At 48.5% G+C, this 18,778-nt stretch overlaps 2 protein-coding genes across 10 annotated transcripts; one reads left to right on the plus strand and one right to left on the minus strand.

Moving 5' to 3' along the window:
- Positions 1-1,320: 1,320 nt before the first annotated feature.
- Positions 1,321-15,685, minus strand: Lrrc29 (leucine rich repeat containing 29). 8 transcript variants are annotated; one of them, XM_031341151.1, is made up of 8 exons: positions 15,564-15,599; positions 14,353-14,407; positions 12,340-12,441; positions 3,647-4,639; positions 2,290-2,505; positions 2,032-2,175; positions 1,657-1,874; positions 1,321-1,558 (listed from the first exon to the last, which is right to left on the minus strand). In XM_031341151.1, exons 3-8 carry the CDS (start codon positions 12,439-12,441, stop codon positions 1,390-1,392), a joined length of 1,842 nt encoding a protein of 613 aa, XP_031197011.1. In that variant the 5' UTR covers positions 14,353-14,407; positions 15,564-15,599; the 3' UTR covers positions 1,321-1,389. The 8 variants fall into 8 exon arrangements, with proteins under 8 accessions (XP_031197011.1, XP_031197015.1, XP_031197009.1 ...); XM_031341155.1 differs by lacking the exon at positions 14,353-14,407 and having other exon boundaries at positions 3,647-4,593; positions 15,564-15,685; XM_031341149.1 differs by lacking the exon at positions 14,353-14,407 and having other exon boundaries at positions 15,564-15,670.
- Positions 13,010-18,753, plus strand: Tmem208 (transmembrane protein 208). 2 transcript variants are annotated; one of them, XM_031341166.1, is made up of 7 exons: positions 13,010-13,097; positions 15,570-15,813; positions 16,414-16,509; positions 17,861-17,920; positions 18,001-18,137; positions 18,285-18,369; positions 18,472-18,753. In XM_031341166.1, exons 2-7 carry the CDS (start codon positions 15,808-15,810, stop codon positions 18,607-18,609), a joined length of 522 nt encoding a protein of 173 aa, XP_031197026.1. In that variant the 5' UTR covers positions 13,010-13,097; positions 15,570-15,807; the 3' UTR covers positions 18,610-18,753. The 2 variants fall into 2 exon arrangements, with proteins under 2 accessions (XP_031197026.1, XP_031197025.1); XM_031341165.1 differs by lacking the exon at positions 15,570-15,813.
- The last annotated feature ends 25 nt before the right edge of the window (positions 18,754-18,778 follow it).

Below are 18,778 nucleotides of genomic sequence, written 5' to 3' on the forward strand. Positions count from 1 at the left end.
GGAAGGAGGTATATACTGGACACACACCAGGTCCAGTCTAGCTCTCTCTGCCTACAGCCTGTGGCTCAGGATGTAAGCTCTTACATCATGCCTGTCAGCATATTCCCCAAGATTGTTGTGGACTCACACGCTGAAACTGTAAGCCCCTAATTGAATACTTTCCTTTATAAGTGCCTTGGTCATATTTCATTACAGCAATAGAGCAGTAACTAAGACATGTCCTATATTGCTCAACACCTTACTACTGTTCTGTTGTCATGGTTACTACCATGAACTGAATTGAACTGGTTAGTTACCCAGACATGTATTTTAGTCTTTCCGTTTGGTTCTCAGGGTTCACATAGCCAAGCCTGCATCTTCCATATATTCCACCAGAGCCTACACAAACCTTCCAACTCCAGTCTGTCCAGCTGACCTTTGTGCCCCTTCTGCCGTGTTCACTGCCTTGTTGCCTTACTTGACCCTCTAAGTTCATTGCTGCTGTAGGTCCCTTGCCCTCAGTGCTGTTTCCCTGTTCATGCATCTCCTACACACCAGAGTGCCCCTGCCTGCTGGCTTATTTGTCTTCCTATTGGGTTTGGTGATTGGGAGAATACTGGCACATCTGAATCTCAACATGAAGCATGGCCTAGCTGCTTTTAGAACTGATAAAACAGAAAGACACAGTATGGAGATACACAGAGGACAACTGGATAAGACTACCTCAGAGCTGCTACTTGGAAGTCATTGGCATGGTTCAGTGCTTGGACTTCATGGCCACATAGGATGCTCCTACTCAGACATGCTGTCGTTCTCTTTATCCTATCCCAAGACAGCACATGAATCTGGTGAACAATTACTCCCAGGTCTGGTCAGGACCAGTGTCTCTGCAGCAGGGCATGCCAAGGGGTAGAGAAAAGGGGGAAGTGCTGGGAAGGCCTCCAAAATCTCCCATGGAGAAGAAGCCAGGACCCCTTATTCTGAAAACATCAGAGAAAAACTTAAGATCTGGAATTTTTAATCTTGTTTGGGTTTACAATGAAGTTGGTGGTTGGCTGCTAAAGCTCAGGAGGGTTGGAAGAGACCCCTAAGAGACCCCTGGGAGCAGGCAGAACAAAGGCTTTAGGTCTGAGTAAATGGCTGGCAGGGGGCACAGAGTCTAGCCATCCCCAGCACCAGGTCTAGCTCACCTGTGGATCTGACCTTAGAGGGCCCACAGCAGCAGTTTGCTGCCATCTGTGGGGTACACTGATGCTGCAAGAACCTTGGATTGGTTCCATCCAGAGTCTTAGAAAAGGTTCTAGAACAGGGGAAGGCAGGAGGCACTATGACAAACTCAGGTGCACAGGCCTGGGCTAGGACTATATTGGTGAGGGAAGATAAGCTTCAAGGCTAGTTACTGACCTGGCCTCAAAGTGTCAGGGTCAGGTCAGCCCCTCCCACAAAGCGAGACTGGATACACGTCACCTGAGGCAGCTGTGCTTGAAAATGTTTGACGGCTGCCATGTTGATACCAGGACACATGGCTATGTCCAACACTCGAAGCTGCCTGCATGCCTGCCCAATGGTATCCAGAGTTCTGCAAGGAGGCCACAGGATGAGTGCCTGACCCAGTGTGAGACCAGAGCCCAGCCCATGGATTGTGGTTCCTCCTGCTCAATGCCATCAAACACTTACTGCTCTGTGAGCTGACTGCAGCTGGACAGATTGAGATGCTGCAGCCTTGGCCACAACCTGGCTGCCTGGGCCCATCCCTCGTCACTGAGGTGGCTGCAGTGACTCAATGTCAAGCGCTCCAGGCTAGGACAGCCCCTAGCCACAGCCACCAAGCCCGTGTCTGTGAAAGCTGGCAACAGGCTCAATGATAACTGCCTCAGCTGAGGGAACTGGAGCACCTGCAAGAATATGGATATAGAATGGCACTGGGCTCCAAAGCCTGGGCCCCTTCCAGGTTCCTTGATTGTACCAGAAACCAAAGAGAAAGGGACTCCAAGCACAAAGTAGGGGCCCGATCCCCTAGCACCAGCCCTAATGTCCTCAGTTTAGTCACACCTTTGCCAAACTGGCATCAGTCAGCTTACTGCAGGCTGTGAGGTCCAACTCCTGCAGGGCCTGAAGCATGAGCAGGGAGGAGCCCTGTGGCTCGGAACTGGGCTCCTGAGGGTCGGGAGCCTGATTTTCCACCTCTTGGTGTAGCTGTGGGAAGAAACCCCTGCTTCTCAGGTTCTTCTTAAGTTTTGCCAAAGATTCGGGTCATGCACAAGGGCAGATTGGGTCACCACACCCTCCCTAACTTTAAGGATCTCATACCTGGGGATTTAGCACAGGCTCATCACTTGGCTCCTTCAACCCCAAAAGCCCCCAGTCCTGGAGCTCCTTGCACCAAGCCAGGCGCAGGACTGACAGGTGAATAAGGTAGGTGCAGATGGCCTGCATGGTCTGGTTGGTGAGGGCCACACAGGAGGACAAATCTAGCACCTTGAGGCTTGGGCCCAATGCTGGGATCATGGAGAGAACTGAGGCATCCTGGGAGGAGGACAGAAGGTTAGAAACAGCAGCTGTGCCTCCAAGCTTGGCAAGGGTCACCAGCAAGGTCTGGTAAGGTTCCTCAGCCAGAGGGCCCAAAGAGAGAAGCAACGTGGTTCCTGTACTGGGTGTGAAAGTCTGGAGTGCATAGGGTGGGCTGTGAAGCGGGGGAGTCCCAGAAAGACAAACTATGGGTGGGTGGTACAAGAAAGAATGTGGACAGATAATTTAAGGCACCAGCTCTCCCTTGCTCTAGCCTTGTTGAAAGGATGTGCTGAGGCAGCAATCTAACCACAGCCCAGTGGAGCAGGAGGGGAAAGGTGAACCAATCAGATGTGTTTCCTGTAGAATCTGAACCTCAAGTGTTAGCGCTGCCACCACCATGAGAAGCTGGGGACAGCAGGAGCTAAATGCAGAGCAGAGGAGCTGGGTGCAGATTCAGAGGGACCTGTGGAGGCAGGAGAACACTAAGAGAAATTGGTGGCCAAGGAGTGGTTAGGGGGGAAAGTGCTTTCCATGAAATGAAGTTGACATAGGACTTAAGCCTGGCATGTTCTTGTCATAGTAATAGGTTAAAGGGATAACCCACACAAGACGGACCAACTGATATTCTCAGACAGGAATGCTACCCATAGAGCAATGCTGAGTCCTATAAAGGATCTGACTTCAGCCAAGAGGTGACCCTGCAGTTCTCAAGTGATATTACCCACCCCAAAGCCCTGCCCGCTGAACATCTTCTTTGGTACAATACAATAGAACACCTATGTTTTGGGTGAGGAGTTCTCTGACTAGCCCTGGCTGACTTGGAAATTCTTTGTAGACCAGGTTGGCCTTGAACTCAGAGATTGGCTGCTTCTAGAAGCCCCCTGTGCTAGGGCTAGTGGTGAGTTTCCAGTCACTCACTCTTTCTAGGCTTCCTCCATCCAGCACTCACAGACGGTGTAGGATCACTTCATGAACCTGGCCATTGAGGGCTGTGAAGGCACTTGCCATCTGTCTAAGCTCCTGTTCTCTTCTAAACCATGTCTCACATTCATCCCTAACTACTATGTTTGGGAGGCAGGCACTAGGTGGCCTCTCTCTGGGGCATTGGCCCATCTAGCCCAGGTGCCCTAAGCACAAGGGAGGGAAAGGAGCTCACCTTCAGTGAAGAGCAGAAAGCCAGCCTGAGGGAAGTCAGTGCAGGTGGAGCTCTGCGAACTGAGCCTAGGACCTGGGCCAGTTCCCGACCGCTCACCAGACAGCATTCAGCCATGTCTAGGCTCTGCAACTCATGCAGGGCCCCTAGGGCTGCACACCCTGCATCCGTCAGTCTCTGCAGTTTCTTCAGACTCAAGTGCCGCAGGTGGTGTAGGCCTCGGCTCACAGCCAAGAGTGCCCCATCGGTCAGGTCTGAGCAGCCACTAAGGTCCAGGGAAGTAAGACCAGGCTGCTGGCGGCACAGGGTGGCCACCGCCTCTGAGGAGAGGTCTCTACAGCTGTGTAAATTCAGCTCCTCCAACTTCAATCCAGTCACTTGGCCCAGGGCTTGTAGGGCCTCAGGTGGCAAGCCAGTACCACTGAGGTCTAGGGCACGCAGTGTACCAGCTCTTTCTTTGATGAACTGTAGCAAGTTGTGGAAGGAAAGCTGGGAGGGAGAGGAAACCTGGGGGCTGACGGAGCCCCAGGTTGGGCCCAACTCAAAGGTAAGATGGCAGTAAGCCAACGAGAGACGCTCCAGGCTGGGGAAACAACCACTGAGATGGTTGAAGCTGAGGTCAGTCAGGTCACGCAGGCCAGCCAGTTTAAGATCACGAAGGCCACTCAATGCCTTTCGGACACACTGCACTGTCTCAGGCTGAGCCAGCAGAGTGCCTGATGTGAAGAGACTGTTGCAGCCACTGAGATCAAGTGTGCGAAGGACTGGGCATCCCAGGATCAGGGCCAAGAAGGACGCCTCTGTGGGGCTGCCTCCACCCAGGCATAAGCTTTGCAGGTGTGGGCCTAAGTGGTAAGCAACAGACTGCAGTACCTGGTGCGAAGCTGGCGAGCCATCCAGATTGGTCAAGCTGATGCATGAAATGCCTCTTAGGCCCAAACTCTTGATGGCTGAGAGTGAGGCAGAGGACACAGGAATGTTGTAGCGTACATTTGTCTACAGGGTAGCAGCAAGCCTGAGGTTAGATTTCTCAGAGGTTGAAGACAGTCAAGAAAGGCCCTTCTACAATGAGCACCCAACCCTGGTATGTGTGTCATGTGTAGCTGAGGAGGGTGTACGCAGGAAACGGGAACTGGGAAGAGAAACAAAGCAGGAAGCAGGAAGCAGGAAGCCAAATTATGCTGGCATTTGGAAGAAAATGACTACGCTAGCAGGAAGTTGGGCAGCGGGCCATGCTAGATGCCCACCAAGGGAAAAGGATAGTGTGGGAAATGATCTAACTGAGCACGGGAGAGCTGTGACCTCACAGGACACCAGTGATGTCTTTATGGGGTGGGAGGACAAAGGATGCTGGATCACACTCTTTCGTCCATGAACCCAGCTGGGATCTTGGCATTAGCAACCAGCTTCCCCAACTCTCTAGAGAGCATAGAAACAGCACTGAGCGAACTGGAAGGCAGAAGGGCAGCAGATGTCACTCATCTTGGGATCCAGGTACCAGGGCACTGGATCACTCTGGAATACAAGTGGAATTAGCACTGAGCCTAGTCTCCCGGTGGCCCCAGTGGCATGAATATTTGCAAGTAGTGTAAGCAGAAGTCTGCCTGCATATGCATGTGTGAATTCGAACATATGTAGCTGCCTGGAATACCTGTATCACATCTCTGAATGGGGCAGGACCTAGGATAAACCCCAGACAAGCCAAGAACATTGAGCTGGACTTGCTTAGAAGAGAACAAAGAGCTCATGTTTGGAGTTGGATACCACACAGGAGTTCAGCTCAGGTTTAAGATGTGGCAATACGATGGCTTAGGCAGGCGTTTGGGAGGACCCAACTAAGGGAAATAGTTTCATAGAACCTTCCCTGATTTCACACCAAAAGGAGTTAAGGGGAAGTCAGTACAATTTGCATGGAATTGATCTATAGTGGGAGAAAGAACAGCTGGACTTCCAAAATCCTATCCACTGGCTTGGGGATGCAGCTCAGGAGTAGAGTATTTATCTAGCACATGTGAAGCTGAGTTGAATCTTCAGGGGGAAAAAAAATCACCTAGTCCAATCTCCCTACCTGTTGCCTAGGTAGCAGGAAAGTGGTTCCTTAAGAAGGCATTAGTTCTATCAACATGGTTCTGATGCAGGAAAGCTAAGCTCTGGAAAACACTTCCCTTTGTCAGTAACCACAGAACACCCAGAACAACAAGCAGGGAGTGGAAAAGGCAGCAACGATGAGCAGCAGTCAGTCCTGCAGATCTTAGCAGTGCCCTCCCAGCCCACACAACCCATCCTGAGGTAAGGGGAACAGCTGGCTTCTTCCTTAGCAGAAACAGCCACCTTTAAGGAAGAGCCAGGAACTGGGAGTTGAGAATGTAACTCAATTGGTAGAACAGATGGTGGTCAAGCACAAAGCCCTAGATTCGATACCTTGTATTACAGAAACCAGGCATAGTGATAGATTCCTATAATCCCAGTATTTGAGGGTTAGAGGCAGGAGAATTAGAAGTTTTTGGTCATTTTTGGATACATATCAGGTTGAGACATGGCTGGGCTACATGAAACCCTGTCTCAAAAAAAGGAAAAAACCAGGGGCCATCCTCCTGGTCTTCCTCAGAGCAACCAGAAGCTGGCCCGGATCCCCTTTCTGAGCCCACTGCTAGACTGTGGGTTTTCCCTGCTCCCTGAAGATGAGCACTCACCACAGGTCACAGGTCCCACTCTCAAATTTAAGGAGAGCTAGGGAAAGTTCCCAGGGTGACAAGCTGGGGGAGGAGATGAAAAATTCAGAGAAGGGAGGCTACAGAAAGCCACTGAGAAGCCCTGCACACCATGTGAATCAGTCTAATGCCGAGTAAACCAGAGCTGGAGGAGCTATGAGCAGCTCAGCTGCCCAGGCAGCGCACACCCCCACCACTCATGTAGCTTAAAACCTAAGAGCCACTCTGCGCTAACAGCTTACAAGCACAAAGGAGCTCAGCTGCCTTCCCTTCCTGAGAGCTTAAGCAGCCAGGAATGTTCGGCCATTTTAAACTACCTCTCTGTGAACAAGATGGACAAACAGCCAAGAGAGGGCACTGGCAATCACCCCAGGGCACAGTCCACAGTTGGCAGACATAAGACAAATAGGCAGGGTCTGGAACACAGGGTTCCCAGCTTCTTGGGGAGAGAGGACATTTGAGACCATACCTGGTCCCTGCTGGTTTTTCTGTTTTGCTTTGTTTCAAATTGTTTTGAGATGAGGTCTCACATAGCTCAGGCTGTCCTTGAACTTGTTATGTAGTAGGAGATGACCTTAAACTTAGCTTAGCTTTCACTTCCCAAGTGCTGGGGTTATAGGCATGCATCAGTACTCTTAGTTTTATGTAATACTGGGACTTTTTACTAGGTAAGTACTCAACCAACTGAACCACATTCCCAGTGACCCCTGACCCCTGTTACTCTTAGCCAGGCCAGGCAACCTAGAGCACTTTATACAATGGTCAACCTGCTCCTGAAGTCAGCTGCAGAGAATAGGAGGAGGCGAAGGGGCAGACTTTTAAGAGTTCCTGGGTTCTGGGCTTCAGCTTTTCCAGGCCCTAAGAAACTGCTTTTAGAGGCTTGAGGGAGGATTAGAAGGGTACCTGCTCTAGTCTCAGCCACTCCACCCACAAATGACAAGTAAGCCCTGGCCTCCTTTCCCCATGTTAGCATCTTATGAGCAATTGAAGTTGCTTTGGAAATGTCCACTTTTAAGAATGACAAGTACCTGTTGATTGTCGGAGGGCAGGACTCAGTACCTAGAGAGGTCTCACAGTGAGAGAGAGGTCTCACACACAGAGAGTGTGTACAAGTTTTGAGGGTCCTCTAATAGAAGAATGCGCCCATCTGCTTGGTTCGGGAATCCAAAAGCTAAGGTACCTGCTTCCCATCCAGAAAACTGCAGTGAAATACAGCCCTGGTGCTCAGAAGTCCTGGTTTCTGGAGGAGTTAAGTACTCTGAGCAGGAGGACAGCAGTGGGGAGACTATGCTCCATATTGACCAATCCAATGGTGGCTGCCCAGAACTTCCAGGGCACCAATCCAATGGTAGCCACCCAGGACTTCTAGAGCAGTAGGCAGAATTTGGGAGCATGTGGGGGGGGGCACTACCCCTTCCTGTTTTATTATTTGGGGTGCATTAGGATTAAATACACAAGACAGGGAAGATTGGAGGGGTCAGAAGTCATATAGGTCCATGTATCCTACCCTGGCTTGGCATGATTTAGTTCCAGCTTTGCCTTAGTTGGCTACTATCTTTCATGGTACCAGTGGCTTATGGAACTGCCTCCTGCTCTACCTGCCTACATCTGGGTCTTAGAGGGCAGGCTCTGTAGACTACTCTCTAGGATATAATAATGGTGACATATAAGTAGTGCCTTAGATGTTTGTATACCTATAGCTTGACCTTCCACTGTTCTTGGCCTAGCAGGGTCTTTGTCAACATGATCAGGAGTTCCAAGATAGCAATGCCAGTTCTACAACAGTAGCCACTAAGATCTTGGCCATGAACCCTAGCCTCCTCTTCCTTCCTCCTTGCTCTTCCTATCCCATCTCACCTCTACCCAGGAGCCTACCACTCCCTCTGCCCTGAGACTTGCTGGTCTCTGAGACTTCTCTTTACGGAGGGCTTGTAGTCCTCCCTCATGCTGCTGTGCCCACTCTTCCTGCCTAGCTGTAGATAACAAAACCAGCTGCCTACTTGTGGTCTGTGCTGGAGATAACAGAATACTGCTGAGGAAGCTAAGCTTTCCCTATCCCACTTCCTTCATGTCTCCTTTCCTGACATGTCTACCCTTTTCTCCTGCTCTGAGCCTGCTGCAAAAGCTTCTCTGTACCTAGCCTTCTTAGAAATTGTCTGTTCTGGGGCTGGAGAGATGGCTCAGTGGTTAAGAGCACTGACTGCTCTTCTGAAGGTCCTGAGTTCAAATCCCAGCAACCACATGGTGGCACACAACCACCCTTAACGAGATCAGACTCCCTCTTCTGGAGTGTCTGAAGACAGCTACAGTGTACTTATATATAATAAATAAAAATCTTTAAAAAAAAAAAAAAAAAAAAGAAATCGTCTGTTCTGCTCCAAAAGCAACTGAAGCCACCAGGAATCTCCTCCCTGTTTGCTAGCTGGCTCCTACCACCAGTTCCTAGACTTTTGGTTTTGAAAGTCCTTTCCTCTGGCTTGCTAAGCTGTCGCACTTCATCTCTGGGAATCCCACCGGTTTTGTCTTTCTATTGATTCTTCCTTTAGTGTTTTTATGGGGGAAGAGTCTGACTATGCAGTTCAAGTTGACCTTAAATTCACTATGAAGCCCAAGATGGCCTTGTCCTCAAAGCAATCCTCCTGCCTCAGTCTCCTGAGTGTGATAGCACCTTTTCTTACCTCTCCAAGTTTTCTTTTTCTAGTTTTTCCCTGAGAAACACAAGAGGACATTCCTCCACTGACTGGCCACTTACTCCCCTCTGCCTCCTTTGTTTACTCCTTCCTGACAGAATCACTCACTCCTGGTCAAAGTTCCCCTCTTGCAAGTCACCACCAGTAGGAGCTTTACATCTCATAGATGGGAAGGGCTGGAGCCATTAACTTTGTCATTACATCCACTAGAGCCACTGGCTCTCCTATCGCTCTTTAACCTGCTTTTCACTGGTCTCTCTGGAGTCATAGACATACCCAGACCACAGATGAGTAGGTTCTACCTGACAACACACACACAAGTACAATCTTTGTCCTCTCCCAAGTGCTTGGTTACACTGTACTTCATCCTATGGAACAATACAGCTTTCCTTTCCTTTCTGTGGTGGATGAGTGTGGTCTAAGTGCACAAGTAAGTGAGGATACATGTGAGAGTCAGGGGAGGCCATTACATGCCATGCTCTATTCCCTGGAGACAGGGTCTCTCACTGAACCTGGAGCTAGGCTGGCAGCCAGCAACCCCATTGGTTCTCTTATCTCTGCTATCACAGCATTGGGGTCACGGGAGTGGATTATGTGGGTGTTAGGGATTTGAACTCAGCTCCTCATACTTTCACACCAAGCACTTTTACCCACTCTACTGAACCATCTCTCCAGTCCTATCTTCCTTTCTTTTTGTTGTTTCAGGAAACAGAATCTTGCCCAGGTTGAACTCTTAACTTGCAATCTTTCTGCCTGAGTCTCCCAAGTGCTGAGATTACAGACATATGCCTCCATGCCTGGCCCAGATATTTTCTGATCCATTTTATTTTCTTAAACAGACATTAGAGATTAACTGCTTCATGCCACTCTCTTAGAAACCCTGATAAAAAAATGTCCAATTCTGAACCCACCATCTATCTCTGAATATGCTTCTCCTCCTACCAGCTTAACCCCCTTGCTCCAAGTTACCCTCCCTCTTACTGCCCAGCGTCCCTCTGCTCCATCTCCTCATGTGCTAAGCACACCCCACTGGGCATGGTGATACTCCTTCAACCCCGGGCCTGCCTGCCTCTCCTTCCCCGGGCTGAGAGTACAGGCATGTGCTGCCACACTCAGCAGGATAGCTCAAGCCCGTGAGCTTCATGTTGCCAGCCTCTCTATGGGACTCTGTATCGTTAATGATCCTCTCAGCGGTGTAAATGCTCTCCAGGCTGGGTCTGCTGGTCCTCTGCTCCTTACAGTTTTCCCTGAGGGGGAGCTACTCAGACTTGGAGCTTTTCCAGTTTCCATTTTTCCCAGCTGAGTTCAACTAAAGCCCAGGGCATCATCCATGCCAGCCTCCACCACTGAGCCACACTCCTCACACTTCCCCTGCTCCAGTGACGCAGAGTCTGGATTTGGTGCCCACACCTTCCCTTGAATGTCTCATACAGTCAATTATCAACTGAATCTTGGCATCTGGATATCTCACACTTTAAATTTTTCAACAGTCCACTAAAATTTCTTTAGACATTAAGATCCATGACACCAGATAGACAATCCAACGACAGGCTCTACTCACATATATACATTTCATATGTAACAGAGGAGGTTTACAACCTAACAGGGAAGGATAGATACAAATTATCTATCTAGGAGCTATCTGAAAACCAAACAGATCAACTTCATACTTTATCATATAAATTAAAGTTTCATGAATGAAACATAATTTGCACCAATAAAAGTTAAAGCCAATCTAGGCCTGGTGGCTCATGTCTATAATCTGAGTACTTAGAATCTGAGGCTTGTAGATTGCTGAGTTCATGGCTAACCTGGGCTACGTTGTGAAACACTAATCCCCTCCCCCAATTGAATTAAAAAAAGAAAACAAAACATTAAAACCATAAAACAGAAATTTTATTTTTATTGAACCAATCACTACTCTAAAAATCAGTTCTATTCTTTAAAGGAATAAAAATATGAGCATGCATTGATGAAATTGCTGGCGGGCAAGGGACCTTTAAATAATCAATGAAGAAAAAGAAAGGAATCAGCAACATAGAAGCTTAATATTGTATCTCATATATGAAAACAGCTATCTACAAATAAAATGACAGAGCAAATAGGAATATATTTTAACAAATACATAAAGAATTAATCTTTTGTTTTGTTTTTCTGTTTTTTTATTTGAGACAGGGTTTTTTCTCTGTGTAGTCCTGGCTGTCCTGGAACTTGTTCTGTAGACCAGGCTGGCCTTGAACTCAGAGATCCGCCTGCCTCTGCCTCCTGAGTGCTGGGAGTAAAGCATGCACCACCATTACCCAGCTAAAGAATTTACTTTTAATATGTAAAAAATTCATAAAAGCAAATTACTAAGACCCTACCAGTTAAGTAAATAAAGAACACAAATAGCTAATGAGAAAAAATAATAATCTCACTGATAACTAAATCAAAGTTAATTAAATCAAAATTAATACAAGGTCATTGCTTGCCTTTCAAATACTACAGATGCCTGTGTCGCCCTCCTGGCTGGGCTGCCTCCCCAGCCTCTATTTTCCCCTCTAGTCCATTCTGCGCTATGGAGTTCTAAGACACAGATCACACTGTCCTTGCCTGTCTTACCTTTTCTTTTATTAAAGACTTATTTATTTTATGTATATGAGTACACTGTCCTCACTAGACACAGCAGAGAAGGGCACTGGATCCACATTACAGATGGTTGTGAGCCACCATGTGGTTCCTGGGAATTGAACTCAGGACCTCTGGAAGTGTAGTCAGTGCTCTTAAGCACTGAGCCACCTCTCCAGCCCTGTCTTATCATTTCTTTAAGGCCCCACAGTAGTAACTGGAAGAAAGCCCAAGCTCTGCTGCCCGGCACATCTGCCACCTTGCAGTCTTAATTCTTGTCTCTTCTCCTACCACATTCCGCACACAAAACTTAATCCAGTTATTTGGAATTTCCACACTTTGATGCCAGTTCTAGAAAGAGTGACATGTGTTCCCATCCTATCTCTCAGGCCTGCCCTGATGCCACAGCATGGTCTCATCTTGGTGCCCTTGTCTGGGTTCCATGCTTTCATTGAGTGATATGGCACTGAACACATGGTATCATGCTGTTACTTTCCTTTACTGAACAATGTGTTCCTTAGGGGGATGAGGTTTTATTCACCTGTGCACCCAAGCTCTGTACCCTGAGACTAGTATGTATGAATGTATAAATATATATGGATAGATGGACAGATGACAGATAAGCAGGGCCATGAGAGGGAGAAGAGAGAGATAAGTAAGGATGGACCAAGTGAGGTGGACACCTTACCTCCCGAAGGGCATTCTGGGCTGCACAGTACCAGGCCCGACTCACAAGGGAGGCCTCTTTCTGATCTGACAGAGGTAGGAAGCTCAGGATATAAGTGAGCATCTGAGGGGAAAAGATAAGGTGTTTGAAAGCTGTAAGAACCAGAAGGGCTTTAGAACCTTCCCCCGACCCCCCCACCCCCCCCCACCCCCCGACCCCCGGTCTGAGGACATCAGAGCACTAGTTTCTAGTCTATCTTGGATCCAAAGCTTCATGAAGTATTAATTTCCTTTCTCCAGCTTGGAAGCATACCTCGTGAGAATGAACCTATCATGAGCCACTTCTGAGAACAGGTTTGTACAAAGTAATGATCAAAATTCATACCCAGTTTAGTAGAAAAAGCCTGAGCACTGGGCTACACACATCTAGTCCAAGTTCCCCCTTGGTTAGCTGACTTCCTTGAGCCTGGTTTATCTTGTCTGTAAAATGGCAACTGTTGTGAGATTTAAATAGGTTCTTGTGGGAAATTACAAAATAGCATTTTCCACACATCTAGAACACAAGTCACTTTTTCATTTAGACAAGGTTTCACTATGTAACCTAGGCTATCCTGGAACTCGCTATGTGCCTGGCTTCCATCTGGCACATTCCATTCTCCTGCCTTAGCTAGAACATCTCATGTGATAGAATTGTGAGTGTGAGCCATGATGACCAACTTTGGGACCCCTACTCTTTTCCCATCTTCTCCATTATCAGCTTGTTTTCTCAGCCAGCTTAAGGTAGGATAACATAACAAATTTGGGAGATTCAACTCTTGCCTCCAACTGCACTCTATGAGTCTATAGGTGTGAGGTTGGTGGCACTGTCTAAAGTGGGAAAGGGGTCACTTGGGAGGCCAGAGACAACTTCCTATTAACTGCCCTTTTATTCTAGAATCTACCCTTGTCAAGTTCTATGACAATGTTTTCTAGGCTTTTACCATACTAACTGTCCTACTTCTGGATTTTCCATGACTCCCAATGTTAAATCTTTTGATTTTTCAGTTTACTTGTATAAAAATACTCAACAAGAGCTAGAGAGATGGCTCAGCAGGTTTAAGAGTACTGACTGCTCTTCCAAAGGTTCTGAGTTCAGATCCCAGCAACCACATGGTGGCTCACAACCATCCGTAATGAGATCTGATACCCTCTTCTGGGGTGTCCAAAGACAGCTACAGTGTACTTACATATAATAAATAAATCTTAAAAAAAAAAAAAAAAAAAAAAAAGAATACTCAACAATTTAATAGCTTTACATTGTCATATTAAACAAGCATTAGTCTAGTACCGCCAATTGTCTCTGGGGTCCTCTACTCAAATAGTTCTCAACCTTAATCTCAACCGAAAGTGGTATTTGCCCTCAGTCCAACTTTACCCTTTAATGCCTACTGTACTCCCAACTTGAGGTCCCTAGTGACACTTGGACTCATGTTCTTCCATTTTCTACTCACAAATCTGAAGTTTCAGACAAGGATAACCCAGACTCCCCAAATCTCAGCTCTACTACTTCCCACGAAAAGCATGAGACTTCTCTCAGCTTCAGTGTCTGAAGAAGTGAAGGTATTTTAAAACAATCTAGATCAGTTTTACAAGGACTGGATGGCTGCTACTAGCATTTCTACCTATAGAACCTCACCATATTAATAGCTCCAAACTTTATCCCCTAGAGCTAGATTCCTTTCACAGCTTCCTTTTATGTTCAGCCTTGTTAATCCATATATAGTCCAGTTTCAGTACCCCTAATGAAAACCTTTTGGGTTCACCAGTAATCTCACAACAAAATCTCTGCTCCTTGGTCCACACTGCCATACCCCCATGCCTGGTTGGGCCCACTGCTCCCAGAACATCCCCAGCCCATCCTCCCAACCAACACAGCATGTTAATCTCTTTTCCTGTCTGTGGGGCTCTTTCTGAGAAGCCTTCTGTAGTGACTTTACTAGCCCCATTGTATTTTTTCCCTTTCTTCTTGGATGCTAAGTACATACGCAGTACTCACCCAATATTTACTGGATTAAAGATAGTCCTTTGCCTCTACTTTCACCAGAGATTTGCTCAGGGAAGGGGTGGGAGATAAAGGAGATTATTATTCAGAGGAAAATGACTAGGGCCAGAGAGGAGAGGCATGAGGAAGAGTATGGATGGGACTGGGCTGACTAAGCCCCCATCCCTAGGGGGCTAAGACGGAAGACTAGACTAAGAGAGTAGCTGACCTATCTTCTGAATGGGCAACTCTGGAAGCAATGTTAAAGAGAAACATGTCTTAATGGAAATGATCATACATAATTCATTAACCTGAGAAATAAATGCCTTTCTAGCATTAAAGGAGGTAGAGATAAGGGTAGGGTGGTCATCCCATGAAACCACCCCAAAGGACTACTACTACTACTACTACTACTACTACTACTGGTCACCCATGGGGTTTACAGGGATGAATAGATACCTTCTGGGGCCAAAAGGGAATAGGATGTCATTGATGGCTCTATGCTAAGGAGAGGAAAGGGCCTGACTTCGTAGGGCAATGAGAGGGGGTTGCCAACCCTCAGGGCAAAACGGATAGAGAAGCCATTTCAAAAAATGGTACAAGACACAAAGCCTGCATCTGTATTTCCTTGCCCATGAGGGCAGAGTAGTCTTGCCCCTGACTAAAAGAACAAGCATCCCATGGGGTTGAATAATACAGGGGCAGCCATCACTAGGGGTCTAGAATGAAGAGCAGGCTTGTCTTAGATTAAGGACATCGGGTATGATCCCCAGAATTGATAAGGGCGGGTGCAGTCTATTTCCAACTGCGAGGGCAGTGGGGGAGGGGCGGAGGAAATGGAACGACCATTCCAAGGGGCCAATGGGGATAAAATTGATTACCCTTCAGGGACGGTGGGGCGGACATCTTCTAGAACTGAGGGGGAGGGAACGGCCATCTCAAGCGAAGGGGGTGGGCAGAGAGTCTGTCCTCATCGAGGTGACAGAGCAGCCATCTTCTGAGGCCAATGGGTAAAGAGAGGATGGTATCCCAACCGAAGGGGTCGAAGTGGCCCCAAAGAGGGCCGTTACCCAGAGTTTTCAGGTCCTGGGATCCGCCGGGCAGCTCGTTTCCGCCTGGCGGGAGGTGCCGGGCGAGCTGTCAGATAGCCTTTCCCCAAAGCTCGGGACCCCGAAGGCGGGGCCTGTCCCCGACCTAGGCCTGAAGGACCGCTCGCTTCCTCTCACCTCCAGAGGCAGCGAGTCCGCCATCGCAGCTCCGCCGTCTCCGCCCCCACGCAAGGTTTTCTGGGAAGTGTAGTCCTACCGTCTCGGGGGAGGGGCCTGAGAAGGAAATAGACTCCACTTCCGCCCAGAATCCGACGATTTCGGTCTGTACCGGAAGTGCATGGGTTGCCGATGTGGTGTCTACTGATTGCAGTTCCAGTTACTCGCCCTTGTGTCCGTGGCTGCTGGGTATTTGCTTCGCACCATGGCGGTAAGGGACAAGGCGGGGTCCACACCGGCAAAGCTTTCCCGGTGTTGGGAAAGTAAAGACAAAAGGGCACGAAGGCATAAGGAACTGGGCCAGAGAGGGGCGCCAGCCAATGGACGGTGCTAGAGCAGACGGGATGCGAGGAGAGCGGGGAGAGTGGCAGTGCAGCACTATACCAGAGCTAGTGTTGGAGGCTAGGGCGGGCGGGGGCGCGGGTAGTTGCCAGTTCCAGATCTAAACTACTACCCCAGAGGCTGGAGAGGGACGCCATTAAGTTCTGCTGGAGTTCTCTCGGAGAGGTCCTCAACCCAAAGCTGAACCTTACCAGGAGAGCCAAAGAAGATACTAACGTAATTTGAATTGTTTTGGGGTGAGCACTAGGCGATCATAACTGTACTGAGGGTACAGTAAAGATGATGGCCTAACTATAGTAGGAAGATGGACTAGGGGAGTGGTAGGCATCTCAGGGATTGCTAGATTTGACAAAGCACGATAAGACTTAGCTGCGGTGCGGACAAAGCTCTGCAGGTAACTAGGCTGGTACAGGGAGTGAGGAGGACCGAGGCAAAACAGCTCTGACGGCCTCTCATCATCCCTCTGCAGCCCAAAGGCAAAGTGGGTACAAGAGGGAAGAAGCAGATATTTGAAGAGAACAAAGAAACTCTCAAGTTTTACCTTCGGATCATCCTGGGAGCCAATGTAAGTTACCTGCCTCGTGTTTTCTATGCCCTCTCATTCCTATCTGATTAGGAGTGCTGGAAAATGACAGCCAAGGCTCCAAAAGAGAACGTTGTAAAGAAATGAAGCCGGGCAGTCACAAGCCTGTGATTCTTGCACTAGGAAGGCTCAGGCAGGAAGCAGGGCAGATTGAAGTTAGCTTGGGACTACAAAGAAATCCTATCTCAAGAAAAAGAAAGAAAGAAGCTGGGCAGTGGTGGCGCATGCCTTTAATCCTAGCACTTGGGAGGCAGAGGCAGGAGGATTTCTGAGTTCAAGGCCAGCCTGGTCTACAAAGTGAGCTCCAGGACAGCCAGGGCTACAGAGAAACCCTGTCTCAAAAAAACAAAAAAAAAGAAAGAAAGAAAGAAGGAAAAAAGGGGTGGAGTTAATAAGTGAAGCCGCCCATAGTGGTATATAATTGTATTTCTAGCTATTTGGAAGACTGAGGTCAGAGTGTTCAGGGGTAACCAGAGCAACACAGCAAGACTGAAGTCTCATTCAAGAGAATGAGAGCAGGTGGCTAGGCTCTACCAGCATCACCAGCAAACACCCCCTCCAACCCCCCCAAAAATGTACCCAGGGCCCGAGTGGTTAAGAGCACTTGTTGCTCTTACAGCGGACCTTGGTTCCATTCCTAGCACCCACATGGTAGCTCGAAACTTTCTGATTGAGTGGATCCAATGCCCTCTTGTGACCTCTGCAGTACCAGGCACAGTGTTGGACACATGGTGTACATGCATACACTGCAGGCAAAAGCACTCATACACATAAAATGTATTTTAAACCAGTTTCTTTAAAAAGGTAGCCAGGCACTGGGCGGTGGTAGTGCACACCTTTAATCCCAGTACTTGGGAGGCAGAGGCAGGCGGATTTCTGAGTTCCAGGCCAGCCTGGTCTACAGAGTGAGTTCCAGGACAGCCAGGGCTATACAGGGAAACCCTGTCTTGAAAAACAAACAAACAAACAAAAGTAGCCAGGCACAGAAGAAATAGGAACTAGAAGTAGAAGCAAAACATGAAGAAATGAAGGGAAAACAAAGCAAAACAACAATATAATTAAGTAAATAAATAAATAAATAAAAGTCCCAGTTGAGTTTAACTAACTCAGCTGTTACAAAGGCCATACCAAGCTTATCCCTGTTATACTAAGGCTTCTCTTCCTGGACTGACATGGGTTTAAAAGTTGTCTGACTCAGAAAGCAGAGGTCTTCCACCACCTGGTTTCTTCTTCCTAGTCTGGCCCAATTCTCCGTCAGGGTTGAGGAAAGCCCATAATTTGGGTTGGGGTGGGGTGTCTTTCAGGCCCAGCCTGATCCTGTGTTTGCTTGCAGGCCATCTACTGCCTTGTGACCTTGGTTCTCTTCTATTCGTCTGCCTCATTCTGGGCCTGGGTAAGTATTCTCATCCTGGGAAAGAAGTACTAGCAGAGGGTCACTGGCCAGCCTGTGATATTCTTACCTTTGTTCTACAGACAGCCCTGGGCTTTAGCTTGGCAGTGTATGGGGCCAGCTACCACTCTATGAGCTCGATGGCTCGGGCATCCTTCTCTGAGGATGGGTCCTTGATGGATGGTGGCATGGACCTCAACATGGAGCAGGGCATGGCAGAGTGAGTGTCCCCCATCGCCAGCTCAGGTGAGCGGCCCCAGGGCTGGGGCGCTGGGGCCCACACAGCCCAAGATCACAACTAAACTGTATGGAAGGGGCAGACCTAGGGCCAATCTACTATCCTTGGCAGCCTTCCCTTTATCCACAGGCACCTTAAGGATGTGATCCTACTGACAGCCATTGTTCAGGTGCTCAGCTGCTTCTCCCTCTACATCTGGTCCTTCTGGCTTCTGGTACGTGGGCCGGAGGGTTGAACCTCCTGAGAGAGGGAACTTAACCCTCCCCATTTCCTGCCAGTCTTTGCAAGTGGCTTCACGTTGTCTTTTCTTTCCTAGGCTCCAGGCCGGGCCCTTTACCTCTTGTGGGTAAATGTGCTGGGCCCCTGGTTCACAGCAGATAGTGGAGCCCCGGCACCAGAGGTCAATGAAAAACGGCAGCGCCGACAGGAGCGGCGGCAGATGAAAAGGTTATAGCATCCTTACTGTGGCCGGAGGCTGCTGGGCGCTGGTTGGCTCTGTTACGCTGCGTGGCCCCATGCCTGGTGCAGTGAGGGCCTAGTTTAAGGGCCCAAAGCAGCCTGGATTATAGGATCACTAAATAAATAGTTTCAAATGTGGCTAATGGCTGTGTGGGTGATGATGC

The sequence above is a fragment of the Mastomys coucha genome, unplaced genomic scaffold, assembly GCF_008632895.1.
Source record: "Mastomys coucha isolate ucsf_1 unplaced genomic scaffold, UCSF_Mcou_1 pScaffold22, whole genome shotgun sequence".
NCBI lineage: Eukaryota > Metazoa > Chordata > Mammalia > Rodentia > Muridae > Mastomys > Mastomys coucha.

Bases quoted from the DNA above. Each gene is read 5' to 3' on its own strand.
- Lrrc29 (XM_031341149.1), bottom strand. From the start codon at position 15,587: ATGGCGGACTCGCTGCCTCTGGAG. The intron at 2,506-3,646 runs GTGAGCTCCTTT...TCCTCCTCCCAG, and splicing joins CTTTCTGCTCTTCACTGAAG to GATGCCTCAGTTCTCTCCAT. The intron at 2,176-2,289 runs GTATGAGATCCT...TTCTTCCCACAG, and splicing joins AGCCTGTGCTAAATCCCCAG to CTACACCAAGAGGTGGAAAA.
- Tmem208 (XM_031341165.1), top strand. From the start codon at position 13,023: ATGATGACCAACTTTGGGACCCCTACTCTTTTCCCATCTTCTCCATTA. The intron at 13,098-16,413 runs GTAGGATAACAT...ATCCCTCTGCAG, and splicing joins GTTTTCTCAGCCAGCTTAAG to CCCAAAGGCAAAGTGGGTAC. The intron at 18,370-18,471 runs GTACGTGGGCCG...TTTCTTTCCTAG, and splicing joins TCTGGTCCTTCTGGCTTCTG to GCTCCAGGCCGGGCCCTTTA.